At 41.0% G+C, this 18,727-nt stretch overlaps 1 protein-coding gene across 2 annotated transcripts in view; it reads left to right on the top strand.

Annotated features, from left to right (window-relative positions):
* Positions 1-12,026, top strand: part of LOC137260599 (MAM and LDL-receptor class A domain-containing protein 1-like) — a 41,809-nt gene extending 29,783 nt beyond the window's left edge. Inside the window, exons 33-48 of one of the 2 annotated variants that reach the window (XM_067798193.1) lie at positions 255-449; positions 686-847; positions 1,560-1,658; positions 2,628-2,789; positions 3,372-3,470; positions 4,734-4,910; positions 5,131-5,328; positions 5,645-5,806; positions 6,492-6,590; positions 7,583-7,744; positions 8,315-8,413; positions 9,600-9,776; positions 9,971-10,168; positions 10,487-10,648; positions 11,234-11,332; positions 11,781-12,026. In XM_067798193.1, coding sequence (XP_067654294.1) covers positions 255-449; positions 686-847; positions 1,560-1,658; positions 2,628-2,789; positions 3,372-3,470; positions 4,734-4,910; positions 5,131-5,328; positions 5,645-5,806; positions 6,492-6,590; positions 7,583-7,744; positions 8,315-8,413; positions 9,600-9,776; positions 9,971-10,168; positions 10,487-10,648; positions 11,234-11,332; positions 11,781-11,788 — 2,258 coding nt within the window. In that variant the 3' untranslated portion in view covers positions 11,789-12,026. The remainder of the gene's footprint in view (positions 1-254; positions 450-685; positions 848-1,559; positions 1,659-2,627; positions 2,790-3,371; positions 3,471-4,733; positions 4,911-5,130; positions 5,329-5,644; positions 5,807-6,491; positions 6,591-7,582; positions 7,745-8,314; positions 8,414-9,599; positions 9,777-9,970; positions 10,169-10,486; positions 10,649-11,233; positions 11,333-11,780) is intronic. The other variant, XM_067798194.1, reaches the window with a different exon arrangement.
* Positions 12,027-18,727: the final 6,701 nt, after the last annotated feature.

Genomic DNA, 18,727 nt, shown 5'->3' with positions numbered 1-18,727 from the left:
TGAACCAACTCACTTGATAAAACGGTGAGAACACATGTATCAAATGAGCCTTGTTGTGGATCAGGACTGAAGTCCTAGAAACTCTCAAGTGTGAAGCTGCCAAAGACGGTCACCCATACAAGGACTGTTTATCTTCAACTGATTCCTCTCTAAGCACAGGACCACATTTCGCCACACTCATACTGTATCATCGTCGCTTTAAAACTTGCCAGCTTAACTTTTGCAATTTCCGCTTTACCACTTTTCTGATTCAGGTCACTACATGTACATTGAAACCTCTGAACCTAGACGAACCGGAGATGTTGCTCGACTGAACTCCTTTAGGTTTCCTGGATCCACCTCTCCAACATGTCTCACCTTCTGGTACCACATGTATGGAATCTCCATTGGAACTCTGAATGTATATGTCTTGAGGAATGGTGCCAGGAGTTCTATCTGGCAATTGTCGGGTAAGACGCTGTAATACCTTTATTTTTTTCACTCCCCTTAGCATCACTCCAGACTCACCCACAGGTCAAGTCTGTGATAGTGAGTGTGACGATCGTTAGAAGGATGAAATGTTTCATTCCTAGTGTATCCATGTCAGATGTAGTAGAAAGGATTGTTATGCAGAGCATTCGTCTTGGTCCGTCTCTATCATAAATTGCGGCAATTAATTATGTCATCAACACTCAATATTCAACAGGGAATCAAGGCAACTCTTGGAAGGTCGCGGAGGTCTCCCTCAACACTGTGTCAAGCAACACACCTTACCAGATTGTCTTTGAGGGCACCGTTGGAGCTGGCTACGTGGGAGATATTGCGATCGATGATCTCAGCGTGACAACAGGAGCTTGTTCATCAGGTGGTAAGTATCAGTATAGTAATGGTACTTTTATCTAAGATCGGGGCCACATTCCACAAAGCTAACTTGGCGTTAAAGTGATCCTCATTCCTGTAAGTTATGTTACCTGGCAATGAGATCAATGAAGTAGTCTAATCCCCATGGAGAGAAACGAAAAGTCCCACTGAACTGAACATCATGTATTATGTATAGTACTTTGTGAAACACATTGTTCTGTGTAATATTTTTTTGCTCGATTCAGTTTGACAATTTCGATCTTCATGCAAAGCACGTAGATTCCTTCCACTGGTATTTGCATGCTTTTGTTTATGAGATTCCTCGCCCGTCCTGGCTGTAACATTGCTGGAAGTGGAGTACAACCATCCTTACCCACTCACTAACTCTCTTAACACATGGCAGCACATGACTTCATGACGCTTCTGTGGGCAATAACGACCATATGTTGAAGGGAGTTCCACTATATTTTTCACCACGTAATGCAGGCATTGATACTTATCAAGGAGACTTCTCTATTCACCTATGTGAAGACCATGTAAACAGGACCATGTTTTATTCTTTCTTTGATGCAATCCCAAATTTTCCTGAACGTTCCGATCTCCTCCTACAAACACTCCTACATTTCTCCGACTTTTACTCGTCTGTGCCCCATGTTTCAATTCAAGATGTTGAAGTGATCTTAGCATCACATTTACTCAGTATTACTCTCATGTTTCAGTGATTCCCAATGTAGCTCGATCAACAGTCACCCAGAAACCAACAACCACAATAATCCCACAATCCACAACGAGCACCAAACCAACTTCAAAGACTACGGGTTAGCATTATCTATATCAGACAATTCAGTCATGTCTAAATGTTCGTCTTTTCCTTCAAACCATTTTGTTTCCGGAGCATAACTCAGAAACCGTTCAATATTTTCAGACCAAATTTCATAGATATAATAATCCCAACCTATTGTTGTGCCTTTTGCTATTTACACAGTTTTGGCATTTTTATTTTATTTATTTTATTTTATTTTTTTAGTTTTTCCATGGAGCGTTTTGGTGTTATTCTAAAGGTCGGGTGCGCTTCGTTTCCGGAGCAGAACTCAAAGACCGTTCAATATTTTTCTGCAAAACTTGGTACATATGTGTGGCAGACCCCCAAGAGGTCCCTTTCGTATTTAAAAGATTTTGTGATGTATTTTTTTCTCAGTTTCCATGGAAACAATTCGGACTTAGTCTCAAAATGGAGGGATGGGCCGCGTTTCCGAAGCAAAAACCGTTCAATATTTTTCTGCAAAACTTGTTACATACATCAGTCAGAACCTAAAGTAGTCCCTTTTGGTACTTACAGGTTTTTGTGATACATTATTTTCTCGGTTTCCATGGAAACGTTTCGGACGGAGAGATGGGCTTCGTCTCTGGAGCAGAACTCAAAATCAGCTCTTTATTTTTCTGCACACTTGGTAGATATACCAAGTGTGCTACAACAGTCTAAGTAAACTTATCCTCAGTATTTCTCGTTACACTCCATTGCTGAGTCTAACGAAACCTTTTGGGAGGTCGTGTCAGGTAACCTTTGAGACTGACCAATCAGAACACAGCTTACCAAATCGCATGGATATTCGCACATATCCTTTGAACTTTTTATACCGAAAAGGTTCGTACCCGAACGATTCCGAATGTTATTTATGCTTCCGGGTGATGCACACGACGTGCATAAAACCATGACAACGGTGAGTAAACAGTGGCCGAAAATGGTGTTTTTGGTAGTATATTGTTGTATTCAATCCCATTGACAGAGCCTCGCCCAACTAGTGGACTTGTGTGTAACGACCAACAGACCATGTGTGGACCTCTCAAACAGTGTCAGCCGAAAACCTGGCAGTGCGATGGAATGCGGGACTGTCCCGATGGAAGTGACGAACCAGCTAGTTGCCCAACCATCTCTCATTCAATCACTTGTAAGTTTATCTTGTTTTAAACAGATTACATTATGTAGTATGTATAGTACTTGGTGAAACACATTGTCCTGTGTAATATTTTTTGAGCGATTCAGTTTGACAATTTCGATCTTCATGCAAAGCACGTAGATTCCTTCCACTGGTACTTTGCATGCTTTTGTTTATGAGATTCCTCGCCCGTCATGGCTGTAACATTGCTGGAAGTGGAGTACAACCATCCTTACCCACTCACTAACTCTCTTAACACATGGCAGCACATGACTTCATGACGCTTCTGTGGGCAATAACGACCATATGTTGACGGGAGTTCCACTATATTTTTCACCACGTAATGCAGGCATTCATACTTATCAAGGAGACTTCTCTATTCACCAATGTGAAGACCATGTCTACAGGACCATGTTTCACTCTTTCTTTGATGGAATCCCAAATTTTCATGAACGTTTTGATCAACACTTTCTCACTCTCTTGCTAACGCTCCTACATTTCGCCGACTCTCACTCGTCTGTGCTCCATGTTTCAATTCAAGATGTTGAAGTGATCTTAGCATCACATTTACTCAATATTACTCTCATGTTTCAGTGATTCCCAATGTAGCTCGATCAACAGTCACCCGGAAACCAACAACCACAATAATCCCACAATCCACAATGAGCACCAAACCAACTTCAAAGACTACGGGTTAGCATCATCTACTGTAAATCATTAAATTTTTGCGAGCATGATATTTTTGCGAAAATTGCGAATGGCTTGAGCTCACAAAAATATCATGACGCATGAGATCAACAGCTTCCCCGACACTGACTAAACTGGTCCTTCATCAGTGCCAATTTATTAGAGTCATTCCATTTAATTTAATCCCTTTGAACTGTTTTTAGCTTATCTGGCCTATGCAGCAAGTGTTGATTTTAGGAAAACATCACTGATTGCATACATGCGGCAGTACTCCACTGAATGATGTTTATTATTAGCGGCAAACTTTAATATGTGATTGGATTTACTCCAGATAAAACTTTCAGATGCAAGTAAGCTTTGAAACTGTCAAACTAAACTATGTTTTGAGAATTAGGCAAGTCGCAAAAATATCGTGACGTAAACACGTCTGTTGGTCGCCACTCACAAAAATACCATGACGCAAAAATTTCGTGATTTACAGTATATCTGACAAATCAATCATGTCTAAATGATTAAGTTCGTCTTTTCCTTCAAACCAAAAAACATCCATACTTCATTGCATTTTCCAGTTTGGGTAGCCCATTGCTAAAATGCAAACTTCTTTAAGCGAAGACTTATATGGGATTGTTTAGCACTGGTACTTCTTCAAACGTGCATCGATGTCTCCTACCATGGCACGGCTTGGAAATGGTTGAAAGCAGCAAAAGATATGCTCTCCCACAAAATCATCTGATGTATGCATTTAAATAAGGATCACCACTGAGGCTATGTTGTCTTGTGTCCCTGTGATAGTCACTAGAAAGAATAAATTCCGTCATAGCGTCCTCTCACGAGATCACCCATCAGATTTCCTAATCCATCGTTGAGAGTCTAGGTTTACTTTCAATGCTACATGTTAGCAATTAGTATTAATGAGACTGTATATTTTCACCAATTACCTCTGAAAACTGATATGTTTCTAATCTCAGACTATTACATTCAAACCAACACGTTATATGAAAATATTATTCCCCACTGTATCTTGATCATGAAAAGGAAAAAACTCCAGTTTTGGATAAAAGGGTTGAAAAAGGGGTGTGACATCTCTGACAAGACTATTCCACTCGTGTATTTCAGGTTTCACATTCACATTCAAGTTACCATCAGAAGTTTAAAATGGATCTCTCACAGACATGCTTATGTTACTTTGAGGCAGCGATGCAAAGAAACAGTCAGAAGATGCTACTCCAATAGTTTATCACTCACTATTCTATTCTTCATCCTACACAGGAACAACATTGGGCCAGTCATCAAAACCATCAGATGACAAATGTACCTTTGAGAATAGCATCATATGTGGATTCTCTCAAGACCATTCAGACGATTTCGACTGGACAAGGAATCAGGGGTCCACCTCTTCCTCTGGCACAGGACCATCAAGTGACCACACGTATGACACTAGATTAGGTAGGAACGCCCCACCACATCTTTTCTCCCAGATTCAATTCACAGCACCTTGAATTTCCGTGGTCATAAGATTCTCTCATCAACAAATTCATAGTGTCTGTTTCGTTAGTATGTAACGGTTAATATGATAACAAGGTAACGCTTGTAGCAGTTTCCATTTCCCTATTATCATCATTTTTAAACTTGTCAGCCTAATTATATGTCGGACTTACCCATTTAGGTCACTACATGTACATTGAGACCTCTGCCCCTAGACGACCCGGAGATGTTGCTCGACTAAACTCCTTCACATTAACTGGACCCACTTCGCTAACATGCCTGACCTTCTGGTATCACATGTATGGAATTTCGATTGGAACTCTGAATGTGTATGTCTTGAGGAATGGTGTTCTGAGTTCTCCAATTTGGCATTTGTCGGGTAAGGCGAAGTAATATCTTTAAATCAAGCCCTCCCCCTTATCATTAACATAGACGGTTTGACTAACCCAAGCTTGTGCCAGTGATTGTGAAGGCATCTGGAAGGACGAAATGTTTCATCATTAGTGTATTAGTGTATCCAGTTATTACACACAGTACTAAAGAGTTGTTGTCTACTACCATGTCCCTTAGTCACGACAAGAACTGCTACCCCAATCTCAGACTTGCAACATTTGCTATCCATGGTCCCTCCCTATCATTAATTAGAAATACATCTGTGGCAATTAATAATGACCCCCAAACTCACTGTTCATCAGGAAATCAAGGTGACTCTTGGAAGGTCGCGGAGGTCTCTCTCAGCACTGGGTCAAGCAACACGCCTTACCAAATTGTCTTTGAGGGCACCGTTGGAGCTGGCTACGAGGGTGATATTGCGATCGATGATTTCAGCGTGACAACAGGAGCTTGTTCATCAGGTGGTAAGTATCACGGCAGGTATGGTAATGGCACCTTTATCTGAGATCAGGGCCACATTCCACAAAGCTAATTTGGCGATAAGGTGATTGTCATTTCTATAAGTTACGTTACCTGGCGATCAGGTCATGGAGAGAAACGAAACCGCCACATTGAACTAAACATCGTAAATAATGCATTGTACTCTGTGAAACACATTATTCTCTGTGATGTTTTATTGTGCAGTTTTGATTGACTTTCCAAATTCATGCAGAGCAACTATATTCTCTCCACGGGAACGTAGAATTGTTTTGTTTATGAGATTCCACGCCAATCATGGCTGTAACATTGCTGGAAGTGGAGTACAACCATGCCCACCCCTCATTAACTCTCTTAATACAGTGCAACATGACTTGATGACGCTTCTGTGGGCAATAGTCCCAGTTTGAAGAAAGATCCACCATATTTTTCACCAAGTAATGCAGGCATTGATACTAATCAAGGAGACGTAAATACGTCTTCAGGATTATATTTTACTCTTTCTTTGATTGAATCCCAAATTTTCCTGAACGTTTTGATCAACACTCTCTCACTCTCCTGCTAACACTCCTACATTTCTCCGACTCTTACTCGTCTGTGCTCCATGTTTCAATTCAAGATGTTGAAGTGATCTTAGCATCACATTTACTCAATATTACTCTCATGTTTCAGTGATTCCCAATGTAGCTCGATCAACAGTCACCCAGAAACCAACAACTACAACAATCCCACAATCCACAACGAGCACCAAACCAACTTCAAAGACTACGGGTTAGCACCATCTATATCAGACAATTCAGTCATGTCTAAATGATTAAGTTCGTCTTTTCCTTCAAACCATTTTGTTTCCGGAGCATAACTCAGAAACCGTTCAATATTTTCAGACCAAATTTCATAGATACAATAATCTCAGCCTATAGTTGTGCCTTTTGCTATTTACACAGTTTTGGCATTTTTATTTTATTTTATTTATTTTATTTTTTATTACTATTTTTTTCAGTTTTTCCATGGAGCATTTTGGTGTTAGTCTAATGGTGGGGGGCGCTTCGTTTCCGGAGCAGAACTCAAAGACCGTTCAATATTTTTCTGCAAAACTTGGTAGATATGTGTGGCAGACCCCAGAAGGGCCCCTTTGGTATTTACAGCATTTTGTGATTTACTGTTTTCTCAGTTTCCATGGAAACAATTCGGACTTAGTCTCAAAATGGAGGGATGGGCCGCGTTTCCGGAGCAAAAAACGTTCAATATTTTTCCACAAAACTTGTTACATACATGAGTCAGAGCCTAAAGTAGTCCCTTTTGGTACTTACAGGTTTTTGTGATACATTATTTTCTCGGTTTCCATGGAAACGTTTCGGACGGAAAGATGGGCTTCGTCTCTGTAGCAGAACTCAAACTCCGCTCTTTATTTTTCTGCAAAACTTGGTAGATATACCAATCAGAAGCTACAACAGTCTAAGTAAACTTGTCCCCAATATTTCTCGTTACACTCTATTACTGAGTCTAACGAAACCTTATGGGAGGTCGCGTCAGGTAACCTTTGAGACTGACCAATCAGAACACAGCTTACCAAATCGCATGGATATTCGCATATATCTTTTGAACTTTTTATATCGAAAAGGTTCGTACCCGAACGATTCCGAATGTTATTTATGCTTCCGTTTGATGCACACGACGTGCGTAAAACCATGACAACAGTGAGTAAACAGTGGCCGAAAATGGTGTTTTTGGTAGTATATTGTTGTATTCAATCCCAATGACAGAGCCTCGCCCAACTAGTGGACTTGTGTGTAGCGACCAACAGACCATGTGTGGACCTCTCAAACAGTGTCAGCCGAAAACCTGGCAGTGCGATGGAGTGCAGGACTGTCCCGACGGAAGTGACGAACCAGCTAGTTGCCCAACCATCTCTCATTCAATCAGTTGTAAGTTTTTCTTGTTGGGAACAGATTACATTATGTAGTATGTATAGTACTTTGTGAAGCACATTGTTCTGTGTAATATTTTTTGCGCGATTCAGTTAGACAATTTCGATCTTCATGCACAGCACGTAGATTCCTTCCACTGGTACTTTGCATGCTTTTGTTTATGAGATTCCTCGCCCGTCATGGCTGTAACATTGCTGGAAGTGGAGTACAACCATCCTCACCCACTCACTAACTCTCTTAACACATGGCAGCACAGGACTTGATGACGCTGCTGTGGTCAATAACGGCCCCATGTTGACGGGAGTTCCACTATATTTTTCACCACGTAATGCAGGCATTCATACTTATCAAGGAGACTTCTCTATTCACCAATGTGAAGACCATGTAAACAGGACCATGTTTCACTCTTTCTCTGATTTAATCCCAAATTTTCCTGAACGTTTTGATCTCCTCCTGCTAACGCTCCAACATTTCTCCGACTCTTACTCGTCTGTGCTCCATGTTTCAATTCAAGATGTTGAAGTGATCTTAGCATCACATTTACTCAATATTACTCTCATGTTTCAGTGATTCCCAATGTAGCTCGATCAACAGTCACCCAGAAACCAACAACCACAATAATCCCACAATCCACAACGAGCACCAAACCAACTTCAAAGACTACGGGTTAGCATCATCTACTGTAAATCATTAAATTTTTGCGAGCATGATATTTTTGCGAAACTTGCGAATGGCTTGAGCTCGCAAAAATATCATGACGCATGAGATCAACAGCTTCCCCGACACTGACTAAACTGGTCCTTCATCAGTGCCAATTTATTAGAGTCATTCCATTTAATTTAATCCCTTTGAACTGTTTTAAGCTTTTCTGGCCTATGCAGCAAGTGTTGATTTTAGGAAAACATCACTGATTGCATACATGCGGCAGTACTCCACTGAATGATGTCTAATATTAGCGGCAAACTTTAATATGTGATTGGATTTACTCCAGATAAAACTTTCAGATGCAAGTAAGCTTTGAAACTGTCAAACTAAACTATGTTTTGAGAATTAGGCAAGTCGCAAAAATATCGTGACGCCAAAATTTCGTGATTTACAGTATATCTGACAAATCAATCATGTCTAAATGTGTAAGTTCGTCTTTTCCTTCAAACCAAAACCATCCATATTTTATTGCATTTTCCCGTTTTGGTAGCCCATTGCTAAAATGCAAACTTCTTTAAACGAAGACTTATATGGCATTGTTTGGCATGGGTACTTTTCCTCAAGCGTGCATCATTGATGTCTCCTACCATGGCAAGGCTTGGAAATGGTTGAAAGCAGCAAAAGATATGCTCTCCCACAAATTCATCTGATGTATACATTTAAATAAGGATCACCACTGAGGCTATGTTGTTTTGTGTCCCTGTGAGAGTCACTAGAAAGAATAGAAAAGCCTAGATTTATTTTCATTGCTACATGTTAGGAATGAGTTTGAATGAGATTTTAGATTTTCCTCAATTACCTCTGAAAACTGATATTTTTCTAATCTTAGACTAAATTTTCTAAATCAACACGTTATGTGAAACTATCGTTCCCCATTGTATCTTGATCGCAAAGAAACATCAAACTCCACTTTTGGAAGAAAGGGTTGAAAAAGGGGTGTGACATCGCTAACAAGACTATGTCACTCATATGTGTTTCAGGCTTCACATTTATAGTCCACACCATGCATCTAATTTACCATCAGAAGTTTAACATGGATGTCTCACAGACATGCTTATGTTACTTTGAGGCAGCGATGCAAAGAAACAGTCAGAAGATGCTATTCCAATAGTTTATCACTCACGAGTCTATTTTTCATCCTACACAGGAAAAACATTGGACCAGTCATCAAAACCATCAGATGACAAATGTACCTTTGAGAATAGCATCATATGTGGATTCTCTCAAGACCATTCAGACGATTTCGACTGGACAGGGAATCAGGGGTCCACCTCTTCCTCTGGCACAGGACCATCAAGTGACCACACGTATGACACAAGATTAGGTAAGAACGCCCCACCCCATCCCTTTTTCATATTTAATTCACAGCACATTGAACTTCCATGGTCACAGCGTCAGTATCGTTAGTATGTAATGGATAGTATGATAACAAGTTAACCCTTGAAGCAGCTTCCATTTCCCTATTATCATCATTTGTAAACTTATCAGCCTGATTATATGTCGGACTTTACCATTCAGGTCACTACATGTACATTGAGACCTCTGTCCCTAGACGACCCGGAGATGTTGCTCGACTGACCTCCTTCACATTAACTGGACCCACTTCGCCAACATGCCTGACCTTCTGGTACCACATGTATGGAAGCTCGATTGGAACACTGAATGTGTATGTCTTGAGGAATGGTGTCATGGATTCTCCAATTTGGCATTTGTCGGGTAATGTGAAGTAAAGTCTTTAAATCTAGCCCTTATCATTAATATAGACGGTTTGACTAATCCAAGCTTGTGCCAGTGATTGTGTAGGCATCTTGGAAGGGCGAAATGTTTCGCCATTAGTGTATATTGCTGGAAAACTATTCTGTTATTACACACAGTACCAAGGAGTTGTTGTGTAGTACCATGCCCTTTGGTCACGACAAGAACTGCTACCCCGATTACAGATTTGCAACATTTGCTATCCGTCGTCCCCCCCATCACTAATTAGGAATACATCAGTGGAGATTCATGATGACCCCCAAACTCACTCTTTAACAGGAAATCAAGGTGATTCTTGGAAGGTCGCGGAGATCGCTCTCAGCACTGTGTCAAGCAACACGCCATACCAAATTGTCCTTGAGGGCACTGTTGGAGCTGGCTACGAGGGTGATATTGCGATCGATGATTTCAGCGTAACAACAGGAGCTTGTTCATCAGGTGGTAAGTACCATTTGTAGTATCTGAGGGGCACCTTTATGCAAGATCGGGGCCACATTCCACAGAGCGATCTTTCCACTAAAGCAACTGTAGCTTCTATAAGTTACGTTACCTGACGACCGTCATAATGTAACACAGCTTTGTCAAATACAGCCTTTGCTAGACCTTAAATTCTACAAATTTGAGAAATTGTACATTACGAGTCCTGTGCCCTTGAAGAAGTCCCCATGGAGGGAAGCGAGAACATCACATTGGATAAATTATGTTCAGTGCATTGTGAAACACATAGTTCTCTGTGATATTTTTGTGCGGTTCAGTTTGACTTTCCACTTCAGACCGCCATGCAGAACGCCTAGATTCCCCCTACTTGAACGCTGCATGGTTTTATTTTTTATATGGTCTTCTAGGCCGTCTTTCACTAAATGTTAGATCAAATCCGAGCTTTTCCTTTAAGCTTGATCGATGCTTTGTCACTTTCGCGGTTATCAAACATTTCACCACTGTTACTCGTATATGTTCTGTCTTTCAAGCCACGATGCTGAAGCGATGTTAGCATCACATTTGCTCAATATTTATCTCATGTTTCAGTGATTCCCAATGTAGCTAGACCAACCGTGACCCAGAAAGCGGCACCCGCAACAAGTCAACAATCCACAACGTTCGCCATCCCAAATCATAAGCCTGAAGGTTAGCATCACCTATATCTTGCGTATTTGGAGAATCGATCAGTGAGCGAATGATGAAATTCGTATTTTGCTAAACCCGATAACAACTATATTTTATTCGATTTAGTGTGATTGTCCTACGTGTTCTTCAATTGCACATCATCAGTGTCCAGCTCACATCGGGATCGTCAATGAGGCTCCTCTTTATCAAAGAGCTATCTGGCTCTAGGAACGTCGACTGCTGAGAGTACAAGTGACGTTTTGTTCTACAGGTGGATAAATCCTCGCGTCCAAGAACGTGATCGTTTTGGTAGCAGGGGAGTGCATGTGATAGTTGTAAGAACTGTGTAGCCCTAGTGATGATGATGATGATGATGATGATGATGATGATGGTGGTGGTGGTGGTGGTGGTGGTGGTGATGATGATGATGATGATGATGATGATGATGATGATCTGCAATTTCTTACAGATAGCTAAAGAAGCCATGACATGCAACGACTGTCTTCTTGATGTCACTTCCGACAACCTTCTGCCTGCTTGACCTTGTAATCGTACGATGAAGTGTAAAAATAAGCTTCTTCATGAACAACTGCTTCTGTCCTTGCTACATTGAAAACCTCTGCAAAAATTGAAACAATAAGTTTCAATAAACGACCAATCAGAGAGCAGCTCGTCGATGCCGCTAATTTCCCAATAAAGTCGTGTACTGCAGGTATATTGAATAACCTATAATTTCATTTGAGAGGTTGTAGAAAGAAAGCGGAATATCTAGCGATCACGAGGAGGTTAGTTTCTTCGCAGACCGTGTGTTTTTAAATGAAATGCATACTAGTATTTCTTCTCCGAGAGGCGATGATTTTCATAGGCAAGTGTTTGGCGTACAAATGAAAAAGTTATCTTTTCCCGAGTTCCAAGAAACGTTACTCTGTACATAGTGCACCGATGTTGATACTTTTGGATTTATTCTAAAGGGAATTTTCTGCTATAATTCAGTAAGAATCGCGGCTGTATATTCTACAGTTTCCCACCCAGAATTCGCCCACAATAAAGTGTGGGGTGTTTGACAACTTTGTGCACATTACATCCCTTTCCTTCTTTATATGTATATGGATATCAGAGTACTGTTGGACCCAGGACGTATTATTTTCAGCCATACAAGCACCTGTGTGTGACGTAACGCAAAATAATCTGGTTCAGGGGCTGCTGGACAGACTACAACGTCCTGTGCCCAGAAAGATGACCAGTCTCAAATGTCAACAATCAAAGTAAACTTAGTCTCAGTTCACTTTGTTACAACGCCACTTCTGAGTCTAACAAAACCTAGTAAGAGGTCTCGTCAGATAACCTTTGAGACTGGCCAATAAGAACACAGTTTACCAAATCGCGAAAATGTACATTCGCACATACCTATTTAACTTCTGCCTCGAAAAGTTTGTACGATTCCGAACGATTCCGAATACTATTTTCCATACGATCGCTACCGGGTAATGCACGCTACAATACTGTCAGCAGTGTGAAACAGGCGCTGAAAATAGCGATTGTGTCAGTATTCAAGGATACCAGTTTGCGGAAATATTAGCTAACGGTAACGATATCATTTGAAAGCCCTAAGCATATATACTGCAGGTCAAATATATGTGTTTTATGTGGACTTTAGTTTATTGAGGTCTCAGTATCAGTGACTAGCGAATTATGTAAGTCCCGCCAAACCCTATGCCGTTGTCTGATTGGTTAATTGAGCTTGATTGGAGGGTCATAGGTCGCTCTAAGGTTACCTGACGCGACCTCCTACTAGGTTTTGTTAGACTCGGAAGTGGAGTGTTACGAAAAGTACTGAGGATAAGTTTACGTAGACTGAAATGTCAGCAAACTACACTCAATGTACTTTTGTTCTGTCCCTCACAATAAGCCTTTAAGCATAACAAATACATCACGTTATAGTCGACGTTATACTTTAGGCATCCGGTTTGACTCAATCTCCACAGTACATAACTGGTTTGGTTTGGTTGATGTTGAACAACACTGCTCTTACCAATATTCTGGCTGTATGGCGGCGGTCTGTAAATAATTGAATCTGGACCAAACAATCCTGTGATCAATTGCGTAGTTATCGTTCTAGGCAACTGAATTTTGATGACATGTGTCAAACAAGTCAGCGAGCCTGATCATCCGATCTCTTTAGTTGCCTTTCACGTGAGTGGGTGAGTGAGTTTAGTTTTACGCCGCTTTTAGCAATATTGCAGCAGCATCACGGCCGGGGACACCAGAAAATGGGCTTCACACATTGTGCCACTGTAAGGAAACCAACCCGAGTCTTCGGCGTGACGAGAAAACGCTTAAACCACTAGGATACCCCACCGCCCCGCCTTTGAAGACTAGCGTAGGATAATATAGTGATAATGATGATATGTCGAATAGACAGTAACATGGCGGTCACAGATGGTCTTAACGCTTTTAAAGCTGCAAAATTCGCTACGAGTTACGTCCCTTGGTGTGCTGATCCTGGGATTTATTCGTTATGACGTTGGTTATGATCCGAGGGTGGTCAGGATCATGGCGAGACTTGATGGTTTTAAAACTGGGACAATCGAGAACCCTTTCAAAGTACACGAAATATTTTACGTCCCTTTCCGTGACTTGTTATAACAAGGGAGGAAACTCGTGTTGCCTTGTGAAAGCAAACGGAAAGCAAATCACGGGTTGATGCACGTCAGTTTGTTTTGCACAGTTGACGGAGCAGCCTGTAAACCAAATTTTGTTTTCTTGACTTCATTTATTTCATGATGCAGAGGATCCGTGTAAACTATCAAACATTTCTATATATGGAGAGTGCTCCCTGGACACAGTAAAACAGTTTCTTTTTGTGATTGTAAGACGTCACTATTGTACCCCGTGAGCTTTCCCGCCACCAGTGAACTGTGAGCTATAGCTGTTGATCTGCACTAAAATGAGTGAGTTTAGTTTTATGCCGTTTTAGCAATACTCCAGCAATGTCACAGCGGAGGACACCAGGATTCGACTTCACATATTGTACCCATGTGGGGAATCGAACCCTGGTCCTTGTCGTATACGTAATGAGCGAACGCTTTAACCACTAGGCTATCCGATATGCACTAGAAGTGCACGGGAAGATCCCGGTTGGAATTGGTCTTCATCAGCCAATATTTGCAGTATTATGCGAACAACGGGATCGGGTGGTCTGACACGATCGCGAATTTTCGTAGATCGGTGCTCATGATGTTGATCACTGGATTGTGTCTTTTAAAGTCGATTATTTTAGGACCGCCGCCATACGGCTGGAATTTTGCTTAGTGCGGCGTTAAGCAATAGGCGTACGTATAGGCGTACGTATAGGCGTATTTGGTTGTTTGTTTTTGGACTCCAGAGCCAAGGCAGCAACGATACAAATGATATGGTGTCGAGGTCGGGTATACAGCGATCTGCAAGTCTTCGACGTTTCCCGAGGGATTTAGAACAAAATATATAAACACAGCGTTGATAAGGAAATATCAAAAGCTGGAGAATGAAAAGAAATACTGTCCGTCGTATATATTTATAAATGCGCCGGTAATAGTGGCAACGTTGGAATATTTCAAAAAGCAGCATAAAACCCTCCCTTATGTGCTTATCGTGTGTAATCACACACCTTTGCTACGCCACAAACCTACAACTGTAGGTTCGAATCCTAGTTCGTCGTGAACACGTTTCTAGTTTTGTCAAAACCACACCAATGGTTATGGGTTTCACCAAATTGGATGACCTGTGACCTGCTGTACTTCGGGTTTTTCTCCCATATTCACTTTATACGCCCTAATTAACTGAAAGGTTATGCAAGACGGCGTTCAGTTCAGCTCACTCACTCATATCCCAACGGCGAGTCGTCTCATGGTGGCAACGACTCGTCTACCTGACCATGGCTCAGCTACGTTCAGTGTTGACGGTTGACTATATGGTGCGGCGTAAAGCAACAATCCCTCACTGAAAACAGAGTGAAACAACGCCTTCTTTAAAACGGTAAGAAAATCTTTAAGAATATATTTCTTGGTTTCAATAATATGAAAATGTCCGTAGTGGAGGGTGGGGTTGTGAAGATATTGCCCCTTAAACGTGTCCTTGTTTACGTGAGTATTATCAGTATATATCTTTTTGATATCATGAGATATTTCTTGGGTAAAATTTCTAAATAGTTGCACAGGGTCTTGTGAATGATATACGAGGGCAGATGGTGCCAGTCTGGGGAAGGGAACGACTCGGCGACCTTTCAAATGAATCTTGTTCTATTCAAGGTCGGACTGAGCTTTCGCTGCCTCTTTGCGAACCTGCATTGCTTGGAATACAAGTGGCTCTTTGTGCTGGGTTTGCTTCGTGTCCAAGAATGTGGTCGTTTTGGCGGCGGGACGAGAGTCTGTGGTAGTTGTTAGAACTGTGTTCGCCTGGTGGTAGGTTGGTGTGGAAAGACCCAATGAGAGGATCAACTTATCTACCTATTATCCGTGATTTAGGTCGCGTTTACTGAGGTCCTAACTTCATGCTAGACGATAGGTACTATATCGTGTCTGTGATTGGAATTTATGTTAAACTGTGGTATATAAAAGTCGGGTATAAATTTATTTGAATGAATGGACATGTGATAGGACCACACATTGCACCCACCCCCACCTCCGTGGGGCGTGAGGAGCAAATAAACCATAAACCGTCTAAAGAAATATTCCTCTCTCTCTCTCTCTCTCTCTCTCTCTCTCTCACTTTGTGTTAACACATATTTCAAATAAACAAAAGGATAAATATCGTTTTACAACATATGAATGCTACAACTAAACGCGTTAGTGAATACTATTTTACGCCGCAGAGACGGGAGAAACTCTTAGCAAGGTACGGGAGACATTACATGGCAAACCTGTGGTTGATAGAATGACAACCTTCCACGTCTTAAGGTCACGTGGTCGCGTAATAGTATTATATCGATCATTTTACCATCCAGGTAAGAGTTCCGCTCGTAAACCCCACTCAATCAAAAGCCAAAATTACAAACTGACATGCATACCTGACCATAAATATACACTCGATAACCTAGAACAGGTATGAAAAACAATCAATGAACTTATTTCAGTGTTGGGATGTTACGCCGGGGAAGATGGACATGTTCTATGTAAAAAGAGAGTCCTTCAACCGTCCAAAATGAATTGATTCACGGATGAAATAAACTAAATTCAATTTCCCTCATTGCGGTTTCCTAGACATGTTTCAGTGACAACCGACCGAATTCCAGCAGGTTGTTGTCGACATGCGTAGCCCAGATTCAGCACGTACGCTCGTGTTTTCGCCAACCGATGTTTACTGTCAGACTCCGAATACCCAGACAACAGGTGTGCGACCTTTTCTTCCATCTTGATTTTTTATCAACAGGTTTGTTGTGTAACGTATAAGAATGTTCGTTAACAGCATGTTAGTCAATAATAATCGATATCTGTAAATGTCAACATAATGAATTTCCTGGTCAAAACAAAAATCGACTGACTCATATCTACAATTGCATTCAGTGCGCGCTGTTCAAATAGTTCAATAACAACCGGGCCCCTTATCAGTTTCGTGCAAAACAAGCTTGACAGCTGCACACGACTTGCACGGGATTTCGTTGATTTTGCTATATAACGTGCACGCGCTGAACGTGCTTTTACCCTCTGTCAGCGAGGCACTGTCACAACACACAGGTGTCATTTCATATAATCGGGCATGATGGGTTTGTTTTGAATTTGCCTATCGACATGTATGCTTTTTTTACCGACGAAGTGATTCTTATTCATATAAAACAAGAATGTGAAAAAAATATTCACGTGATCATAGTTAAATGACTCATTCTGCTGTTTGCTAATCGGATAAACATGTTGTTTTTCATTTAAAGTCGTGCTGTACTTTTCAAGGTGAAATCAATGTCGGTTATTACTGAAATATGAGCCTTTATAAACATTGTCTCATAATGATATAATGGTGAAAATACGCATGGCGTATACATGTGAAGTCGATTGCCGGGTAGCTTAATTAATGGTTACGGTACTCACTCGCCTCGTCGCTCATCCGGGTTAGAGTTTCTTCGTCGGAAACAATTTCTGGGGTTCAGCCGCATTTGGGGCGAGAAACTTAGACAAGATATACATTCCAGTACTGGTCCTCTACTTGCCGCCCTGTTTCTTTATACATGTGACGACGGTGAGGTAGTCCAGTGGATAAAGCGTTGGTTAATCATACCGAAGACCCGGGTTTGAATCTCAACATGGGTACAATGTTTGAAGCCCATTTCTGGTTGCCCCCGACACGGTATTGCTGGAATAGTGCTAAAAGCAAAAGCGGCGTAAACATATACTCACTCACTTACTTTGTACCTGTCATACCTGTTCGCGCTGGGAAAGTTGAAAATATATATTACGTGTAATTTAAATTTGAGATTTCAGATTCAAGTGTATTGATAATCTGATAATCGTTCAGTATCGATCAAATAGCCAGTTTTCATCCGTCGACTTGAACCATATGAACTGAAAGCATAATAGTCTGGTGAGCCGCCTGACCTACTTCTTCTTATATCTACGCATGAGTTGTAACAAAAGACATTCTTGACAAGAGGGATGACTCCAACTTTCCAAGGTCAGCTTTTCCTTGTTTTTCAGATGTACTGTTGACTCACCTTTTATCAAAATATCAGGTAATGATTACTAAACACAGTTGCATGATTTAATCGGAATCGTAAAATCGAACAAACAAAATATATAAAACAGTATATTATCGGAACTTGTACAAACATGCATACACACGCACACGCACACACACACACACACACACACACACACACACATGCGTACCCATGCACGCACAGACGCACACTTTAATTATAACATACTATGGAAGCTGTCAAAACCGGCACATAATCTCTGTCCCATCTACGGCACGTACATTTATCATCAGCTCTGCAATCCTGCACATTGTCTAAACCGGATAATTTCTTCAGTCTGAATGAGTGCCGGTTTAGACAGCTTCCACTGAACTCATGAAAACAAACAAAGGAACATTTGAAAGTACAAGTGTCCCTTTATTATTTTCCAGGTTTCTTCACAAAGTATATTTTACTCTGGGCGAAATTCTGGAAATCTGTAAAGAAACACATGTACTATAATGTGTTCACTTTTTTGTTTCTATGAATATATAATAATCTTTACGCTACATTAAACCTGTTTTACTTCAACTCAGTTATTCATGTGCATAAAAACGTGAGTACCACTTCTTATATACTCAGTTCTCGGCTTTACCATAAAAGCTATCGACCTTGAGGAAAACCCAGACAAGCTTTATTACGAGACCTCATAGAAGTTCAGCAAGCTGTTAAGTCACATGACATTTTATTATTTTATCATATCAATACAAGTC

Source organism: Haliotis asinina, chromosome 14 (assembly GCF_037392515.1).
Source record: "Haliotis asinina isolate JCU_RB_2024 chromosome 14, JCU_Hal_asi_v2, whole genome shotgun sequence".
NCBI classification, from domain to species: Eukaryota; Metazoa; Mollusca; class Gastropoda; order Lepetellida; family Haliotidae; genus Haliotis; species Haliotis asinina.
Note: the sequence above shows the minus strand (reverse complement) of the source record. Positions and strands in the feature narration are given on the sequence as shown.